Source organism: Equus przewalskii, chromosome 20, assembly GCF_037783145.1.
Source record: "Equus przewalskii isolate Varuska chromosome 20, EquPr2, whole genome shotgun sequence".
Lineage (NCBI taxonomy): Eukaryota > Metazoa > Chordata > Mammalia > Perissodactyla > Equidae > Equus > Equus przewalskii.
In genome coordinates this window covers 722,868-743,662 of record NC_091850.1, presented here as the reverse complement: position 1 = coordinate 743,662, position 20,795 = coordinate 722,868, and the positions used below count along the sequence as shown (strand labels likewise).

Below are 20,795 nucleotides of genomic sequence, written 5' to 3'. Positions count from 1 at the left end.
CTGTACTGACTACATATTCTACTGTTTTAAGTTTGTTTGGGTGTCATTATTTGTACAAGTCAACTTTCCTGACGCTTATTATGCTTATTAAATGTTTCAGTTTTAAGCTGAGCTTCATTGAGATATAGTAACTGGCATATAACACTGTGTAAGTTTAGGGTGTACAGCGCAATGATTTTACTTATGTATACTGTGAACGTTACCACGATAAGTTTGGTTAACATCTATCGTCTCATATAGATACAAAAAATAAAGTAAAAGATAAAGAAGAAAAAGGCTTTTCCTTGTAATGAAAGCTCTTAAGACTTACCGTGTTACCACCTTTCAAATACACCATACAGTGGTGTTAGCTATAGTCATCAGGTTGTACATGACGTCCCTAGGACTTATTGATCTTTTAATCAGAAGTTTCTATCCTTTGACCACCTTCACTCAATTTCCCCTCCCACACACTCTGCCTCTGGTAACCACAAATCTTGACCTCTCTTTCCATGAGTTTGTTTTTTTCTTTTCTTTTTTTTAGATTCCACTTATAAGTGAGATCGTACAGTATTTGTGTTTCTCTGTCTGGCTTGTTTCACTCAGCATAGTGCCCTCGAGGCCCATCTCTGCTGTTGCAAATGGCAGGATTTCTTTCTTTTTATGGCTGATTGATATTCCATTATATATATATATATACACACACACCCCAAAACTTCTTTATCCATTCATCCATTGACTGACACTTAGGTTGTTCCCATGCCTTGGCTGTTGTGAATTAAGCTGCTGTGAACATGGGGTGCAGATAGCTCTTCAACGTATTGCTTTTGTTTTCTTCAGATGTATTCCCCAAAGTGGAGTTGCTCAATCATATGGTAGTTCTATTTTTAATTTTTTAAGCAACCTCCATCTAGTTTCTGCAGTGGCTGTACCAATTGCATTCTTACCAACGGTGCACAAGGTTTCCTTCTTCTCCACATCCACACCAACACTTGTTATTTCTAGTCTTTTTCATAGCAGCCATTCTAATAAGTGTGAGGTGGTGTCTCATTGTGGTTTTGATTTGCATTTCCTTTATGATTAGAGATGTTGAACACTTTTTCATGTACCTCTTGGATGTTCATATATCTTTTCAGAAAAATGTCTATTCAAGTCCTTTGCCCATTTTTAAATTGCATTCTTTGTGGGTTTTTTTTTTTTTTTGCCATTAAATTGTGTAAGTTCTTTATATATCTCAGATATTAATCCCTTGTCAGACGTATGGTTTGCAAATATTTTTTCCCCATTCTATAGGTTGTCTTTCCATTTTGTTAATAGTTTCTTTTGGTCTGTAGATCAGTATGTTTTCATGTGTTTTTTTCCCCTTCGTTGTTTAGTCAATGTTACATTTTACTATGTGCAATGATAAAATGAAAAATCTGGATAAATTTACCAGAATTTGTATAATTCTGATTTTAACCATTATCGCTTTTATTATGTTTGGATTATTGTAGCTGGTAATATTCACTATGTGAGTTCAAAGTCTCCTTGGAGTATATATGGTGGGGTCAAGATATTGTATTTCTTGAGTATATAGAGATTCAATTTTTTTATTGAGTTCATAATAGTTCACATCATTGTGAAATTTCAGTTGTACGTTATTTCTTGTCTGTCACCATACACGTGCTCCCCTTCACCCCCTGTGCCCACCCCCCGACCCCCTTCCCATGGTAGCCGCTGAACTGTTTTCTTGGTCCATGTGTTTGTCTATATTCCACATATGAGTGAAATCATCTCGTGTTTGTCTTTCTCAGTCTGGCTTATTTCACTTAACATAATACCCTTCAGGTCCATCCATGTTGTTGCATATGGGATGAATTTGTCTGTTTTTATGGCTGAGTAGTATTCCATTGTATATATATATATATATATATATATATATATACCACATCTTCTTTATCCAATCATCGGTCAATGGGCACTTGGGTTGCTTCCACGTCTTGGCTATTGTGAATAGTGCTGCGATGAACACAGGGGAACATATGTCACTTTGGATTGTTGATTTCAAGTTCTTTAGGTAGATACCCAGTAGTGGGATAGCCGTGTCATATGGTATTTCTCTTTTTAGTTTTTTGAGGAATCTCTGTACTGTTTTCCATAGTGGCTGCACCAGTTTGCATTCCCACTGGGAGTGTATGAGGGTTCCCTTCTCTCCACACCCTCTCCAACATTTGCTGTTTCAGTCTTAGTGATTATGGTCTTTCTGATGGGTGTGAGGTAATATCTTAGTGTAGTTTTGATTTGCATTTCCCTGATGATTAGTGATGTTGATTTGCATTTCCCTGATGATTAGTGTTGTTGGCCATATGTATATCTTCTTTGGAAAAATGTCTGTTCATATCTTCTGCCCATTTTTGGATCAGGCTGTTTGTTTTTTATTTTTTTGTCCAGTTATGTGAGTTCCTTACACATTATGGAGATTAACCCTTTGTCAGATATATGATTTGCAAATATTTCCCCCCAATTGGTGAGTTGTCTTTTTGTTTTGATCCTAGTTTCTTTTGCCTTGCAGAAGCTCTTTAGTCTGATGAAGCCCCAATTGTTTACTTTTTCTTTTGTTTCCCTTGTCTGAGAAGACTTGGTATTCAAAAAGATCCTTTTAAATTCAACATCAAAGAGTGTAGTACCTATATTATCTTCCAGGAGTTTTATGGTTTCAGGACTTGTCTTCAAGTCTTTGATCCATTTTGAGTTTATTTTTGTGTATGGCATGAGATAATGGTCTATTTTCATTCTTTTGCAAGTTGTTGTCCACATTTCCCAACACCATTTATTGAAGAAACTATCTTTTCTTCATTGAATGTTCTTGGCTCCTTTGTCGAAGATTAGCTGTCCGCAGATGTGCGGTTTTATTTCTGGGCTTTCTGTTCTGTTCCATTGATATGTGTGTCTGTTTTTGTATCACTACCATGCTGTTTTGATTACTGTAGCTTTGTAGTACCTTTTGAAGTTAGGGATTGTGATGCCTCCAGCTTTGTTTTTTTCTCAGTACTGCTTTAGCAATTTGGGGTTTTTGTTGCTCCATATGAGTTTTAGGATTCTTTGTTCTATTTCTGTGAAGAATGTTATTGGGATTTTGATTGGGATTCCATTGAATCTGTAGATTGCTTTGGGTAGTATGGACATTTTAACTATGTTTATTCTTCTGAAACATGTGCATGGGTTCTCTTTCCATCTCTTTATGTCATCATCTATTTCTTTCAATAATTTTTTTTTTTTATTCTTCTCCCCAGAGCCCATGGCACATTGTTGTATATTATACTTGTGAATGCCTCTGGTTGTGGCACGTGGGATGAAGCCTCAGCGTGCGTTGACGAGTGGTGCCATGTCTGAGCTCAGGATCCGAAGCTGTGAAACCCTGGGTCGCTGAAGTGGAGCACACAAACTTAACCACTCGGCCACGGGGCTGGCCCCTCAATAATGTCTTTTAGTTTTCATTGTATAGGTCCTTTACCTCCTTGGTTAAATTTATTCCTAGATATTTTATTCTTTTTGTTGCAATTGTAAATGGAATTGTTTTCTTGAGTTCTCTTTCTGTAAGTTTGTTATTAGAATACAGAAATGCAACTGATTTTTGTAAGTTGAATATACAGAGATTCACTTTTGACTCAGGTTTCTAGAAACATGTGGTTGCCTAAAAGGCTCCACAAACTCCGACCTGCCCCACTGCGTCTATGAAATGGAAAGGACTCGCTAGGATCTACTTACAAGGTTTAGGAAGATGGCGGCCACACAGTGGTTCTGATCATTCTACTGGGAATGGAAAGCAGGATCCCACTCTTATACCCTGGTTTGGAAGCAAGACTTTTTGTTTTCTCTGTGAGTGAATAAACAATGAGAAAAGAGAGGCTGTGGAAGATGAACAAATGCTGGATTGGTCTGACTCTCTCATCATCTCCTCCTCTTCAGCCTGAAGGTTAGCACAGGCAGAGGGTGCTGGGGATTTCCACTGTTTTCATTCTCCCTCAACCTTTAGAACAGAGTCAGTTTTCCTTCAGGCAGCAATTCAACAAATTCAGAGGTAATGCTCCTGGCTTCTCTTGCTGCTGAAGGTGACCACAGGAAGTTCAGGCCAGTGATGTGTGACTGGAAGTCTGGTGTGGGACTGTGGGGAGGCTGCTCAGAGGGAGCTGACCTGGCTGGGAGGGCCCACTTTGCCTTCTTCTGTCCTTCTGCCTGTGGTCTGAAATGCAGACATGGTGGCTCGTCCAGGCTGGAGCTCCAGCAGCCATCCTGGACCACAGACAGCTTTGATGATGGAAACCACATACTGAGATGCTGGAGTAGAAAGGCAGATGATCCCTGAACTGCCATGATAGGGATTCTCGAATAAATTTTCTACTGCCTGCCTCCAAGGGTTTTTTTCTGTATGAGAAAGAAACAACTCTCATTTCTGCCACTAATATTGAGGGTTTTCTAGATTATGTAGCCAGATCTAATCCTAACCACTGTATGTGCTTTACCATGGAATCGCTATGTCATGTTAGACAACACAGGACCCAGCTCTGGGACAGATCCCCTTGTGCACAGTGGCAGAGCAGGAGTGGAGGCAGATTGCATGACTGTGATATCTGATGCCGCTGCCTGGCCAACATCTGTATCCTCTTCTATCAGGAATAGAAGGAGTGGCAGGGGGTGAAGTGGGGGCAGGGCACCGAGACCTGCCTCAGGAGCAGAGCTGTGGGTGTGTTGTCCACGTGTGCACAGCAAGGCTGGGCTCACATGCATGAGCTATCCTCAGGTCGGCTCATGGCCCCTTTTGTTTTCAAGTCTTGGACCCAAGGCCTGGTTTACTGGCAGGTTGTTCCCCAATGTCACCCTGTAGTAGGAAGCATTCTGTGCCTCTGCTCACTTGAGCAGTAGCCCATGTGACACCCCATCCAGTACTGATGGAGCCCGACATCTTGTCCTGGCTGAGTGCAGCCTTATGCTGTGCCACATCTTACCCCTCCCTGAACAGCTGGGACACTGTGGCCTGGAAACAGGCAGGTGCTGGCCCAGACAACAGGAGGTATCAGAGGCCAGGAGATTAGGGAGAGCTGAGGCTTCCTTGGCCGAGACTCCACCCCTTCCCTTCAGGTTTCCTCTGGCAATGAGAGACCCCAAGATCCCAGGGATTCCTGCCCACCCCCTCCCCATATGGGGTTGTTTTCCTCTCTGCGTCCTCGCATGTGCGCTGTCACACCCACTCACATTGACTTCTCATGTGGGGACCAGGAGGTGCAGTCAAGAAAGAGCAGGTACCGGGGAAGTGACAAGAGCAGGAGAGATGGAGGGTGGAGGCAGCTCTCCCACAGGGCAGTAGCATCCGTCCTCCTAGATACGTGCCTGGCGGAGCAGAGATGGGTAGAGAGATCCCCAATGTTCCCAGGTCTCTACCTGTTCCAAAGCCGTCCCTGGCCCAGCCTGGAGAGGACAGGACTGGGGTCCTGCAGTCCACCTCTGTGAGCGCCTGGAATGTGATGAGGCCATCCTCCCCTTTGCAGACCTTGGGTACAGGAGAGAAGCCCTCAGTGAGTATCCTCCTGTATAAAGTGGAGTGCACCCTGCGGATGACTCCAAGGGTTCCATGCTTCACAGCGTGTCTGTCGGGCTGGCTTCTCCATCGATGATCCACCGTGCTCTGAGAGCCTGAGAAAACGCTTTCCACTCCCTGGAGATCCTTTAGAACCGAGGAGCCCTGGGGGCTTGGGTGGATGAGAACTCGGGATTAGGAGGAAGAAGCCAGAGCACCGGACACCAGGTCCAGAGTCCAGGGAGGAGACTAGTTCTTGGTGGACCCTCAGCGTCCACATTAGGAGGTGGGGAGGCATCATTGTCCTGGCTGAGATAAGGATGCCTCAGGAGTGAAGAAGACACCCTGGTGGGGGACAGAAAGTAGGGGGGAAAGGTAGGCTCTTGAGATTCCTCCTGCTCCCTGGAAGCCTGCAGGTCCTGCTCCTCTACCCCTGGGACACTGGAGAGCCTCTGCCTCGAGGGCACCCCAAGAAAGGCTGCTTTCTGCTTGGCGGAAATCCTGCCTGGGCCGCAGTGCTGGTGCTGACCACCAGGGGGCGGGCAGCCTCCCATGTCCGTGGTGCACAGGCAGTTGGGTTTTTGTTTTCTTCAGTTTTATAGAGACACAGTTGACATACAGCTCCATATAAGTTAACACTCTGTGGGATATATTAGCAAGTAGCTAAGAGAGTAGATCCTATACTTGTCGTCACAAGGAAAACTTTCTTTTTGGTGATGGGTGTTCACTAAACTTTTTTTTTTAAAGATTGGCAACTGAGCTAACATCTGTTGCCAATCTTTTTTTTCTTTTTTCTTCTTCTCCCCAAAGTCCCCTGGTGCCTAGTCGCATATGCTAGTTGTGAGTGCCTCTGGTTGTACTATATGGGACACCACCTCAGAGTGGCCTGATGAGGTGCCATGTCTGTGCCCAGGATCCAAACCAGCGAACCCTGGGCTGCTGAAGTGGAGCGCGCCAGCTTAACCACTGAGCCACAGCGCTGGACCCGTCACTGAACTTCTTGTGCCGCTAATTCCACACTCTGCACATCTAGTCGTTACGCTGCACACCTTCAGCCTCCAGGTGCCCACGAGCTCTGCTCCAGCTCCTGGGGGGTCACGTGGACATCTGTCTGGCTGTCCTCCACCTAAGAAACAACTTGCACCTCCTATTACTGGCGTTCATCTCTATGACCAGAGTTGGTCATAAGCAAGAGAAGGGGACAAGATCTTCTCGTTTCTTTATTCAGCAGCTGTGCGCCGAGCACTCGCCCTGTGCCTCAGTGCGGGCTGAGAGTGACCGAGTGGTCCCTGCCTGCCAGAAGCTGACAGTCTAGAGGGAGATGGACAAAAACCAGGACAAGAGAAAGAGAAGAGCAGGTCCTGCCGGGAACAGAGCAGGGGACTGTGGGGAGGGCTGGGGGCCCGTGTTGGGAGGGTCTGGAAGGCCTCACCGGAGGGACGTGTGCTGGGACCACATGACAAGAGGGAGCCAGCCCTGGGCAGGTCTGGGAGCAGCGTGTCACAGGGAGCAGGCACCAGCGGTGCGGAGACTCACAGGCAGAAGTGAATCTGGCCAGAGGAGGTTAGAAAGGTGGTGGTGTGGCTGCAGGGAGCCTGGCAGGAGAGGGCCTGAGACGGGGTGGAAGGGAGGGCCAGGGCCTGGGGCCTGGGACACTGTGTTAGTTATCTTTTCCTCTCTGATTGCAGTGCCTTCAAATCTTGCATTTTAAACAACAGATATTTAATATCTCACAGTTTGTGTGGCCCAGCCATCAGGCACGGGGTAGCTGGGGGCCTCGGCCTCAATGTGTCTCATGGGCTTTGACTGTGGCCTCAACTGAGGCTGGCCTGGGGGAGGGCCGGCTCTGAGTTCACTCCCAGCTCCAGGATTAGTGTGGGCTGAGAGCCTGAGTTCCTTTCTGTCTGTTGGCCTGGTTCTTTCCTATGTGGCCCTTCACATTGGGCAGCCCCAAACACCCGTGCTTGATTCCCCACTTCATGGATATGACAGAGACAGAGAGACAAAGGGAGAGAGGTAGAAAGACAGAGAGAGAGAGAGAGAGAGAGAGAGAGAGAGAGAGAGAGAGAAAGGTGGAACACAAGAGAGGGAGGAAGAGGGAAGTGAGAGACTTTTTGTAATTAAAATTTAGACAAGACATCTCGTCACTTTGACTGTATTCTGCTGGTCAGAAGCCAGTCACTAACCACTCAGTGGTAACACAGGGATGTGGAAGGGATGTGTATACCATGGGTGGGGATCACTGGGTACCACACTGAAGACTGCCCACCTCATAGGCCGAGATGAAGCCGTTGGGTCTCAATCTAAATAGAACAGGAAACGACTGAATGGTTTTATGGCAGAGGATGGCAGCGTCTGAATGTCCATTCGTTTCAACCCCCTCATGGTGCTGATACCAACCCTGATATCAGTTTCCCCACATTAAACCCAGCATATATGGGGTTAAAACCAAAACACTCATTCCCTGCTTACTCTCTGGCTTCCTGGCTCCAGAATCCACTATCCTCCATGAAGACAGACACAGCCAGGGACAAGCACCTGGATTCATTATCTCCTCCCCAGAAGGGGCTACGGGTTGGTGGGAAAGCTGCTGACCAGCAAGGTCACAGGCTTCCTCCTCTCTGCAAGTGTCTCAAGGCCAAAGACAGGCTGGTGGGAAATCTCCAACCAGCAAGGCCATATGCTCCCCCTCCCCTACCTAAAACCCCAAATAAAAACCCTTCCTTTTAGCTTTTTGGGGAGTTTGGGATTTCAGCGTTGGCTGCCCTCTCTCCTTGCTCAGTGCTGTGCAAAAATAAAATTCCTACTTTCTTCCACCACACCTGGTGTCAGAGATTGGCTTGCTGTGCAATGGGTGAGCGAACTCACTTCAGGCTCGGTGTCAGTGCTGCCCTGAAAATGAGGCCAAGTTGGAAGTGACTGTTGCAATCCCACAGTGCTGGAACCCAGGCCTGCTTTGAGTGGCGCTCCATGCTGCATCCCACCCCTTCTTGTAATTCTTCCATCTCTAGTTTGTGCCTTAGATACGGGTGACACCAGCCCACAGGTGTTGTAGGTATTGTCTCATATACACCTGATGATGTCCCTCTAAGAAATAGATTCCAGCCTGATCCCCACTGTGCAGGTTGGGAGACTGGGAAGGACCTGGGAGGCACAATGAATTTCACAGGACACAGAACTGGTGAGAAAAAGGACGTCTGAATTCAGCTCTGTCTCCTCAATGCTAGGGCCCTAGTTACATGTCTGGGGAGCTGTGGCTAGGGCTGCGCTAGCTCACCCTGTCAGTTAAGGAGAGGGCCCGGGGAAGGACAGCGAGCAGGAACAGCCGGGGTGGGGGCTCTGAGTGGGTCTGATTGAATGGAAGGGTCCAGGTAATCGAGTCTTGAAAAAATGACCTCACTTCCTCGGTGACAGACCCCAAGAGAATATAGAACTCTGGTCACCAGGCACCCACAGCCCCGTATCCAGCTCACTTGACCGGAGACACTCCAGAGAACGAGATATTCTGCTGTTGTGTCCCCACTTTCAGAGGCTCTGGGCTCAGGAAAGCCCAGAGAGAGAAGCCTTTCTGTCTTTGTAGATGTTTGCTCAGCCCTCATCCCTGATGCCTTTGCCTGGTTGGCAGGAGGCACCCAAAGGTAACACAGGGCAGCCCTGTGCAGGGTGGGCCACAACTGTGATCCCACCAGAGCCACCCCACACCCCGTGCCCCTCGTCGTGTGTGTGTTGGGGGAAGGCAGGGGATGGGGGGTCCTTCCTGGGCAGGAGCAGGTGGTTAGGTGTTGGAAGCTCGGTGGGTCTGTCATGTTCATACCCCAGGTCATGGGTGGTGGGATGAGAGGGTGGGTGCTGGGGACCAGGCTCCTCTGTCTGCATGCTAATCCTGAGCCCTTGAGGTGTCATCTTGTTCCTTTCCTGACTAGATTCTTTGCAGATGCCCCTCTGTACCTGAACTGAGGATTTCTTTTGGGAATTGACCTAGTGGCGATGTCCAGGCAGGTCCCTGATACCTCCTGGCCCGGCTACCAGGCTCCGTCTTTCTAGAACTCTCTTCAGGACATCGTTGAGGAGCTGATTGGTGGGTTCCAATACCCTGTCTCCCCAGATAGGGGGCCAGTGCACCAGACCGCCCGCACTGTCCAGTGCTGGTCTGAGGTGCGAGCAGGAGCAGAGGGTGTGCACACCCGGGATCTGGAGGTGATCGTGGCAGGCCCAGAACCCAGACTCAAGTCTCAGGACTCCCCTGAGGCCCTCCCAGGGCTTTCTCACCTGCCTGTCCCACAGGCCCGCTCCCAAAGGAGTCTGGGCCTCCACACGTAACCACCTGCTGTGTGGTAGAGCAGAAATACACTCCTCGCCTATTTGTTGGAATAATAGAGAAAAGCTTTTATGTCGTCTTGCATTTGGCCACTGTTCTGATTGCTTTAACTGCCCCCAAGTGTCCCGTGGAGCAGTTAGCTCCACGTCCTTGCAGACCTCCTCAGAGCCTTAGGAATTGTCACACCTGATTGGGCAGTTTGTACAAAAGTGGGGGTGGGAGTAAGGTGGTGTGTACATTTCTCTGCAACTTGCCATCTCACAGAACCAATCAAGTCATTGTGGGCCCGCCAGGTCAGGAACTGTGGCCTTGCTCACCTTCATAATGTCCCATAAAAGAGGGCGTTTGCCACAGCCATTCAGCCCTTTGATGTTGTTGGACGTTGACAGGATTCAGTTCGGAGCCATTTCAGCAGTGCTGAGGGGGCATTGGAAGTTTGTCCTCATAGACTGGGTTAGTTTGCTGGGTCGGCCATAACAGAGGACCACTGATGGGGTGGAAGGTGCCTGATGCCTGCTGGTCCAGTACAGGCTCTGTCTTTGTGGAGCTCCACTCAGGACATCCTCCAGGAGCTGGTCACTGTGTAAATATTCCATCTTCCCAGACAAGGGGCAGATGTGCCAGGCCACCCACAGCAGCCACTGCTGGTCTGGGGTAAGTGTGGGCACAGAGGGGTCTCCACACCCAGGAGCCAGAGATGACTGGGGTGGACCAAGGACCAACACTGCAATTTGGCGATTCCCCTGGGGTCCTCCCAGGAATGTGGTTTCCTGAGAGCCTTCCCCTCTGTGCCAGGAGCAGACAAAGCCTCAGGCGGTTGAGAGGGAGTGTCAAGCAGCCCCAGCCACATACCGTTCTCGGGTCTGACCTGTGTGATCTTGAGCAGCCACTCAAATTACTAACCGTTTGTTTCCCAACATCTACAGTGGCCAAGTTTGTTGATGACTCACTGGGATAATGCTCTTAATATAGGCCGTTAATACAGGAAGGAGGCATTGTTCCTCAGCTCACAGAATGCCTGGAAGGTGCCAGTTTATCACTCCCCCCAAAATCAAACTGTACTTTGAAGGCCCAGAACCTTTTCCCATGTGGGCTCTCATGTCCCTCATCTCGCACAAGTTGCTGAGGTGATGGGAGTTTCTGGTCTCAGCTTCAGACCGTGCTCTTCCTGGTGGCTCATGGTGATGCTGCTGACTCTGTGTCCCTCCTCGTCCTCATGGTGTGAAAAGGAGTCCAGCCTGTCCCTCTGTGAGGCCTGCATGATGCCGACCCTGAAGACAGGCACAGTGGAGCAGGTGGCAGGGTCCCTGGCACCAGCCTTCCTGGATAGAAAGGTCTCTTGCATCGCCACCTTCCATGCATACAAGGCTGTCAACATCACCTTACAGGTCGTGGACCAGCTGCTCCAGGGGTGAGTGCGGCCCCCTCCAGAGCACCGTGGGGAGTCTCCCACCCACTTACCGTTTGTCTGCGGAATGCCAATGCACCTCTCTGAGCTTCACTTTGCTCCTCTGAGCAGTGGAGAGGTAAGAGATTGAGCCTCATAAGGTGGTAGGAAATCATGGGCTGGCCACGGCAGGTGCTTCCCTGGTGCCTGGCTCTGCAGAAAGGGCTGCTGGTCATGCTGGACATTTCCATGTTTCTTAATCCTCTCCCCAAAGAACAAGCTCTGCCTCACCCCCACTTGGCCTTTGGCTTTTCTGAGTTTGGAAAAGTCCAGGGGGGTCGGCTTGTTTTCCTGTTGGTAAGGAGTTTTGAGATTCCATCCAGCTGGCCTTGGTCCTTGTCCTTGGTGGGGCAGCAGAGGGACCCCAGGCCCGCTCAGATATCTGGGAAGGGTCTGGCTGGGGTGTATTCGTTGAACAATGTATAGTAAACGCCTGCTACATGCAGGTCCTTTCTAGACGCTCAGGTAATTCACTGAGTGAGGCGGACTCCTCCTTGGGCCTCAGCCCTAGCCTGAGTGTGGGACAGCCACACTAGACATCACAAGCACTCATGTCCACACAAGGTAGATGCCGGACCCCTGTGGCCTCTTCTAGACGTGCATGCATCTTCCCATATTCTGACCAGGATGCTGGGTCACAGGACCACCTGAGAATGTGAGTGGTCTTCAGGTCTGGAAGGAGAATCTCCTGCCTCCACAGCTCAGGCTGGGGACCATGGGGGCTGTGGCTGGAGAGGGACTGGCAGAACCCTGGATCTCACACATCTTTGGATTCCCATAAGAGGCCTCAGGTCTGAGGGCTTCCCCTGCAGAAGGAAATAAGTCGAAAAGAGCTGTGGCTGGGGTCCCAGCCCCTGGGAAGCAGAGGGGAGGCTGGGTGAGGCGGGCCCTAGAGACCCATCCCCTCCATAGTCCAGTCTCGCTCTGCCTGCCCCTCTCCACATCCACCTCTCCTGCCCCCACCACTGGGGCCCAGAACAGGAGGTGTGGTGAGCAGCCTGCTCACAAATCTGCCTCAAGTCTCGGTCCCGATGCTCAGGTGCGTAAGGTTGGAGTCGGCTGCGCCCAGGCCCTCGGGAGCAGAGTGCCAGTGGGCAGAGGGGATTCACACAGGCTCTCTGTCAGATCTGGTCATGACCAGGCCTTCCACTGCAAGGACAGCCACAGAGGGCTTGGGAGTTGCCTGGGCCACCCTCTGAGGCTTCGGCCCAAAGAAGGGAGCTGTGGGAGCTAAGTGTGGAATGAAAGGCCAGGCCTCTGACACCTCTCCACACGCGACTCTCCCCAGTGCCCTCTCTCCCACCTCGGGCACCTGGCCTGAGCAGTGCTTGCAGAATTCCTGGAAGCTCCTGCATTGTCCCTGTTGGAAGCTAAAGGTGGCTTATGTGCAGAACACGGACCTGAAGTGCCATGACCCTCTTGTCCTGGTCCAGTTGGAGCTTCTGCAGCCCACTGAAGCGGACCCACAGGGTAAGGGGGGCTGCAGGCTGGGAGGACTATCTTCAGTGGGGTTCATGGACTGGGTATTCCTTTAAAGGCAGTGGGGTCTTCCCTGTTTTTGGAAAGTCACTTATGTGGGACAATCAGGATGGTGGAAGATGCCCCCTTGGGATGAGCTGAGTTGAGCCGCCGTCTGGAGCGCAGAGTTAGCCAGGACGGGCTGGGTGCCAATGCCCTCTCCCTTCCCTGCCAGTGTTGGTTCCTGGGTCATCCTGTGCTGGGTGCCCTCAGTGGACAGAGAATACCGTCCAGGGACTCCCACAGGGCTCAGGCCACATCCTCGGCTTCCTGAGCTCCAGCTCTGAACATCCTGCCTGGGACTTTGGGGGCTGTAGACACGGAGCTGGGGTGTGGTAGGGCCAGGTGACACTCCCCCTGCTCCCCAGGAGCTCTTCAGGAAGGTGGTGCCCTCTGAGTGCCTGGGCTCCTCCTGGGGCAAGAGCATCAAGCCCGGGAATGAGCACCTGGCACCCACTGTCCGGGCCACCATTGACCACTTCCAGAGGGTAATCAACTTCATCATGACCACCTGCCTCAGGGACCCGAGTAGGATGGCCCAGGACAGGGCCAGGGTGGTGGAGCCCTGGATCCAGGTGGCCCAGGTATGCTGTGGGAGGCCAGTGCTGTCCCTCTCTGGGGCCTTGGGAACTGCCTCTTCTCCTTCATCAGGTCTCAGGATTGAAGCATGTGGTCCAAGCCCCTGCACGGTCCCCAGGCCCTTCCTGTCAGGGGCATGCTGACCTGGACTCCAGGTCCTGGTGGTGGGATGCTCTCTTCCTACCTGGCTCCTTCCCCCGGTTGAGCTAAAATCCTGCTCCCTGTGAGTGTTCCTCCTTGGGTCCTAAATGTGCCCTTCAGGAGCTCCCTGAGCACCTGTTTCATCCAGGAGGGGAGGTTTAAATTGAAGGGGACTGAAGCCAGAGCAAGTGGGGCCCCAGTGCCCCACCTCGCAGCTCATTCTCCTCCCTTCCCCAGGAGCACCAAGTCCTCTGAAACCCCTTCTGCTCGGCAGAGCGTCTCAATCCACCATCTGAGGAAGACATGGGGGAAAATCTCCAAAGGAGGACCAGGGTGGATGAGGGAACTGCCCCATGTCTGCCATTACCCCCTAGTCAGCTGAGACTTCCTGGGAGGCAGCAAATCCTGGGGACAAGGCCTGGGCTGGTGGGCAGGGTCTCACATCCTCCCTGGGTCCTTAGAGTACCTGTTCTGCTTCAAAAATCAGTTTCCTTAAATGTCAGATCCCGGGTTGAGCCAAATTGGAGATTTGCAAGTGTTGACTTTATAGCAACAGAACTCTATGCACAGTTGAAACCCAAACTGGTCAGAACAGAGCTGCTCAGGGGCCAGCCCGGTGGTGCAGCAGTTAAGTTGGCGCACTCCGCTTTGGTGACCCGGGGTTTACTGGTTCGGATCCTGGGTGCGGACCTACACACTGCTCGTCAAGCCATGCTGTGGCAGGCATCTCACATATAAAGTAGAGGAAGATGGGCATGGATGTGAGCTCAGGGCTAATCTTCCTCAGCGAAAGAGGAGGACTGGCAAAAGATGTCAGCTCACGGCTAATCTTCCTCAAAGAAGAAAAAGAAAAAAAAAACACACCAGAGCTGCTCAATAGAAATGGGAACGGAGACGCATGTGACCAACTTGAGCACCCCCTCCGCAGTCCCATGGAGACCTTACACTCAGAGGAATCCCGTGAGACACCCATCCAGGCAGTTTGACTCTTCAGGGTTTTCAAATGAAAGGCACTTGCACTCAACCCCCACTTCCACGTTCTCCCTCATTTATTCTCCCTTCTCTCCCTCCCGTCAGGGAAAGCGCAGGAGAATTTAAAAAGCTGTGTAGTGAAGACGATGTACTGAGCAGGGAGCTGGTGACCAAGGCAGAGTGGAGGCTGGAGGCTGGAAAGAGAGGCGGCCGAGGGCCAGGGGGACTGGGCAGGGTGTGGCTTTGACGGTCTCTCACTTGAAGTTTCTCTGAAAAATTCCAGTCTATCTTGTCCAGATTAACAGGAAGCGGGCTCTTCCTGTGAGGTCCTTAGTCAGGCGGGTGCCGTTTGTGGGCAGGAGGCCCTGGTCATGGGACACAGTGGTTTTGGCTGGGCTGGTCCAGGAGGCGTTGCTGAGCTGGCAGAATCAGCAGGCCTCTGGCTTCCATGAGGGCCCATCCTGCTGGCGCTTAGCTTCTTGAGGCTGCGGGGTGGGTGGGGTGGACAGGGGTTCCCGTCTGCCCTCAACCAGCCCAGATTGTCCTCAGGAAGCTGGGCTCCTACTGCTTCTTCTGTCCTCACCATGTCTCCAAGGGGAGGGCGCCCTGCCCGCCCCAGGCCTGGGCATGATGGGGGTTCCCACGGCCCAGGTGGACGAACAGACTGCTCAGCCTTGGGTCCAAATGGCTGGACCAGAGACAGATCCGGGTGTGTTCTGGGACTCCCCAGTGGGCCCCTCGAGCAGTCACGGCCAGTCAGTCATAGGAGTCCCACCTGAGTGCCCATTTGGCAAGGACACATGTCCCAGTGGCTGAGGATAAGTGTCTGGGGACATGATGGAGTCTTAGTGGACCCTTCCTGATGGGATGTCAGAAGCTTCATTGAACGAGGGAGCCCTGTCACCCCCTTGCCTGTTGATCAGACGTGGCACCTTAGGGTCCACGTCCTGAGTGGATGAAGAAAGAGTTCTGTGCAGGGGAATGTCCTGAGGGGCTCTTTAGGGAAGTGAAGGCTTTGGTGTGGCCTCTGTTCCAGGCTAGGGGCCAGACACTCCAGGGGCTGGGCCAGGCAGGAGCCACTCACCCAGGCTCCCAGGACACCCCGTCCCTCTCTATCCACAGCTCAGCCGAGGACACACCTGAGAGCTCAGGGCACAGGGCTCCGGTCAGGGGTGGGGCTGGGGATTAGGTGAGCACATGGGAACAGGGCCTCTGGCTGGGAGGGGCAAGCAGCTTCTCCTCTGTGGCCCCTGAGCAGCTCACTGCCCCTATTGGGCCTCTGTCTCCTCATCGGGGAGATGCAGAGATGATGGTCCTGTGGTGCAGGCCTCACAGCAGGGGATGGGGTAAAAGGGGGGAAAGGAGCGTGCGGAGCATTCTGCTCTGCTCCGCCTGGAGGGGTGAGGGGAGGGCAGTGATGACAGTCATGCCACACGTCCTCAGGAGACCCTGTGAGGGAGGTGGAGGACTCACCCTCTCCAGATGAGGGAACAGGCCGCAGGCCGAAGGTCACGGTCCAGGTGGGAGTTGGAGCTGGGCTTGTTCTCAATCAGAACATGCTGGAGGATGGAGCGGCATTGCTGCTGCGGGTCCAGGCCAGACGTCCAGGGTCCTGGGTCATCAGTGCTGAGGAGAAGCGGGGGTAGGGGGGTGTATGGCCTCACTGCCCTGTCTTCAACCCTGGCAGGAGGGCCCTCCAAGCTTTCCACCCTGGAGGTGAGCCCCAGAGAGTCCAGGAGCAGCAGCAGCAGCAGCAGCAGCAGCAGCAGCAGCAGGTGAGGATTCTGTGGGGGAGGGGCTCCAGGGTCCTAGGAGGGGCCCTCCCAACCGAGGCCTCAAATCAAGAGAGGAGGGCCCTCCTTAGCCCTGCCTCCTGGGCCCACAGAGCCTGAGACCCTCCACTGGAGGTGACCAGGAGCAGGCCTGGAAGAGCAGGGCACAGGGTGGATTTGGGGGGTGGGAGGGGCAGGGACCACGTACCTTGTGATTCGTCAAAACCCAGCCCTGGGAGGGGATTAGGAGGAGCCTGGCGTTCTTGGGGAAATTGAGGGGCAGCTGCTAAGGGTCCCAGGATGCTCTGTGTGAGAGCTTGGGGTGGGCAGGAGGCTTGGGTGTGTGGTTTCAGGGGAGGGTTCACGGGGGCACCTGAGAGGGGGAGCTCATCACCATCCCCACCCCGATGACAGCACAGGGTGCCGTCCCCTCCCTGGTGACATTCTTCAGTTCCTTGGAGCTGCTGGAGGCTACTGACAAATAAAAATGGCAAGCAATAGGATATATTGGAGTATATGAGGAAGCCATTTGGTGTAAACCTAATTCGGCCTGACTTTGTTTTTTCCAAAAGGGCCTGACCTTGGCCGTTGAGCATGCATTGTATATCTGCTTTAAACATTTCCTATGGCAAGAGCAAATGCCCTTAAGATAAAGGTGCAACTTCCCCCCACATTGGCATTTCCTTAGGGATAAGCATCTCTCCTTAGGCTAGGAACTGACTGCTGTGCTCACCTGTGACCAACCAGCTTGAGGCAACAGACCTGCCATCCTGCTGTGTCCACCGAGACAGCAGACCTACCTGCTGTGTCCATCAATCGCTGTGCCGACACAGCTGTCTCGTGACTATCATAAAAGGGACATTTCAATCATATGTGAAAGATCCTCTTTGGGGGTATATAACCACTCTGTGCACCCCACTTCTTCAGTGCCCTTTCTTCCTTCGGGAAGAAAGGCCCCGGGCCATGGTCCTCACATTTTAGCTCAGAATAAACTTTCCCAAATTTTCATTTATAGATTGGTTATGGATTATTTTCGTCGACACTACTATGAAGGATTATGTGGAGGTGAGTGAGCCTGGAGGTGGGTCCGGCAGCTCAGGCTCCTGAGGGTAGGGAGGAGAGAGTCCTGCCCTGAGCCCTGAGCTTCCTGCATCTGGCAAAGGTCCTCCCAGCAGGGCCTCCAGCCTCGTGTGGGAGCCGGGGCGTCAGGCTCTGCATAAGCCACAGTCCAGGCTCCCTGGGCTGGTGAGGCTAACAGCTGCCTGACTGTGTGGCCGCAGGAGGTGGTGTCTGAGCTGGACTCAGCCTCTCCCTCTGGCCCTGCCAATGAGGGAAGAGAAGTCAGGCCCGTCCCAGTTAGGAAGCACATCAGTGGCTGAGCTGTCCCTTCCTGCCTGAGGCCTCAGTCTCCCCACGTGTCATCAGAGAGGGTTGGGTTACAAGGTTTCTTGCCTCAGTTGCTCTGTGCCCCCTGCTCTGGAGCCCAGAGACTGGCCCAGGTCCAAGTCCTGTCTCTGGAAGGGCCTGCTGGCTGGTGGTCATGCAACATTGGAAGAGGTGTGGATGGGGGCTAGATATGAGCTCAGGGGGCTGTTTCTGATGGACTCGGCCTGTCTGCCTTCCAGGGGAATCTGCTCAACCTGGAGAAAAAGAATGAGGTGAGCGGCTGTGGCCTCCCTGCAGGAGAGCAGAGGGGAGTGGACATCAGAGACCCTCCGGCCAGAGCACCCCCCGGCTGTGTCCTCTGCATCTTACATTGATGGGGAGAGTTTGATGACAGAGCAGGGGAGACCCACCCAATTGGTGGGTGGGGGAAGGGGGATGGCATCAAGGAAACCTTCCTGGAGGAGGGGCTGTTTATACCCGTCTCTGAGAACAGGTAGGGTCTGGATGCAAGAGGAAGGAAGGAGGATTCTTCTGTGAGCAAAGACCCAGGACTGGGCCCTGCCCGACTCCCCGCCCTCTGCTACAAGGCCCTGCAGCATGCCTACCCAGGTCCTGTCTGCATCCTCTCCTTCCCTCTGACCCCGGAAATACAAAGTAATGAGGGAGATCCTGCTGCTCCAGGAGGCTCCAAACATCTACACCCTCGAGCCCGAGGAGGGATTTGGGGCCTGGTTCCGGCTGTGGAGCAACTCTGCAAGGGTAGGAGGTGAGGCTGGGCAGGAGTTGGGGGCGGGCAGGGGAGGACTTTTCCTGTGTCCGTGGCTCCCTGGTCAGCCCCAGGCCTTGTTGCTTGGCGACCCCTGGGGCGCTGGGACTCCAGCTGCTGGCAGGTGCTGGGAGGGACACCTGAGGTGTGGCTTCTGGTGGCCTCCCTGTTGCTGCTCAGTCCTGAAGCTACAGCCTGTCCTTGAGTCTGGAGTCTCTGACCCTTGGTTTGGCAGCATGTGACTGCTCTTCAAGGCCAGGAGGAAACAGGCGTCGTCAAACTCAGGGCCCCGCGAGCATCTGGCTGAATCCAGAGGACAGTGGAACTTCGGGACAAGTGTGGTCTTGAGAAGTTGGACAGCTGGTGCTGGGATCCCCGCTCTGTTACTGATGAGTCCTGTGATGGGCGGTTCCCTTCAGCTTTCCAGGACTCAGTTTACTCCTCTGTGAAATGACAGCTCCCATGGCAGGGACGTACAGGGTGCTGTTGGCCCACTGAGCCATCAGCACAAGGCCTGGAGCACAGTGGGTGTGGGGCAGGGGGCCGTGATCCTGGGGAGGCCCCTGATAATCAGTCTTTTCTATTCAGTCAGCAGGTCCCCGACGCCGAGTCCAGTTCCAGTGGCCGATGACACTCCTGAGACCAGCTCCACAGCAGCCTCTTCCTCGGCAACAGGGACACAGCTAGGACACTCAGGGTGCACTGGGCTGCCTCCTCTGATCAGAAGGAGAGCTTTGTGGTCCTTTTTCTGGGGTCCCTGAAGGCCACAAGGGAGGGATAGACCCCCCCATCCCCTTCGTCCCTCTCCCCCAGCCCCTACTTACTTATTTGGAGGGGCAATATTTTTTGTTGCAAATGGTAAGTGTTAAGTTTAATATTATGTTAAAATCCTGTTTCTTTTACAGCCTGAGAGTGGTGCTGTGGTTTCTCCATTTCCTGTGCTCATTGAATGACATACAGGATCCCATATTTCTCCTTAAATGAAGGGATCTTGCAGAGTCATAGTTTATTTTTGTGCAAGAAGGGCGAGGGACCAGCACCCTCCCTGGCTGCTGAAGGACAGCCCCAGTGCCCTTCCTCAGAGGATGGGGTTGTTTCACTGTAGTTTCCCTGGGCCAGCAGTAGAGACAGCCCCTCGGAGCTCCTGGGATTCAGAGGTTGGAGGGACTGTCACAGACACAGTGCCACCACTGAAACACGGGTGCCTTTGAGTAGCTGCAGCCAGGAGCACGTCCTGTTGCAGGACGCTGGCTGTGTTTCTACAGCTTTGGAGAAAGAAGGAACGTCTTCTGCTTCTCTTGTTGAGGTTTCTTCTGACAAAATATTAGGAACTTGTCGTTTCCTAGTTCAGACTCTGGAATTGCATCAGCTCCAAGTGGGGAAAAGAATGTAAAAAGCACAGAAAGTGCGTGTAGAGAGGACGAGGCCAGAGGAAGTTCCTGTGCAGATGGACTAAGGGCTGGCGGGACCCCCTCCTCAGGCCCCTATAGGGGCTCCCTGTTCACCCCTGACCTGGATTGGAATCCCCTGGGATCCTGGCCCATGACTCCGAATTCCTTTCCTGCTTGTTTCGTGTCCAGGGGGGAAGATTGGTGATGCAGCTTTTAAAGCTACACCCGGGCCTTGTTCCCTAAACACCACCGCTCCCTGTGAACTAGGGTTTCCAGCATCCCTGCACTTCCTTACGCAATTCTTTTTAGGGCAGAAATTCCCTAGAACGCCACATGGTGGCCGCTCCTCCCTACCTGAGACCTGATGGATCACAGTTGAGTTCTGTTACGAGGATCCTAGACCATCATCCTGGCCAGTTAGGGACCCACACTCTCCTTCGCTGTCCAGGGTGACATCTGGGCCCGTGTGATTCTGAGGTCCATGGTCAGACAATCACCAGTTTGCAAACTCAGTTGTTTTGTTACTGACTCATCCCAAAGGGGCAGCTGGGCCCGATCTGGCAGAGCGTGTAGCCCCTGGGATGGCCGTGCATGTATCCGCGTATGAATGATGGGATTGGACCCTTAACTTCCAGGACACAGATTAACTCCAAATGGATCAATTGATAATGACTTAAATGTAAGACCTGAGACTGTAACACTCCTTGAATAAAACAGAAGAAAAGCTCCTTGACAAGGGTCTTGGTAATAGATCTTTGGATATGACACCAAAAACGCAGGCGAAAAATTCAAAAATAAACAAGTGGGATCACATAAAACCAAAAATCTTCTGTACAGCAAAGAAAATATCAACAAAATGAAAAGGCAACCTGTGGATGGGAAAAGGTATTTGCAAACCATGTATCTGGTAAGAGGTTAATATCCAAAATATATAAGGAACTCGTACGACTCAATAGCAAAAAGCCAAATCAC

General features: G+C 52.1%; 1 protein-coding gene across 3 annotated transcripts; it reads left to right on the top strand.

Moving 5' to 3' along the window:
- Positions 1–8,962: 8,962 nt before the first annotated feature.
- LOC139077760 (ral guanine nucleotide dissociation stimulator-like) lies at positions 8,963–20,556 on the top strand. Of its 3 annotated transcripts, XR_011530208.1 has the most exons (8): positions 8,963–9,171; positions 11,240–11,377; positions 12,587–12,768; positions 16,196–16,283; positions 17,296–17,345; positions 17,906–17,938; positions 18,160–18,432; positions 18,668–20,556. XR_011530208.1 is itself a non-coding variant. In XM_070586382.1 (7 exons), the coding sequence occupies exons 1-5, from the start codon at positions 10,982–10,984 to the stop codon at positions 17,935–17,937; spliced, it is 633 nt and encodes a 210-aa protein (XP_070442483.1). In that variant the 5' UTR covers positions 10,846–10,981; the 3' UTR covers position 17,938; positions 18,160–18,432; positions 19,021–19,339. The 3 variants fall into 3 exon arrangements, 2 of the variants coding, with proteins under 2 accessions (XP_070442483.1, XP_070442484.1); XM_070586382.1 differs by lacking the exon at positions 8,963–9,171 and having other exon boundaries at positions 10,846–11,262; positions 19,021–19,339; XM_070586383.1 differs by lacking the exons at positions 8,963–9,171; positions 11,240–11,377 and adding an exon at positions 11,756–11,953 and having other exon boundaries at positions 18,668–19,338.
- The last annotated feature ends 239 nt before the right edge of the window (positions 20,557–20,795 follow it).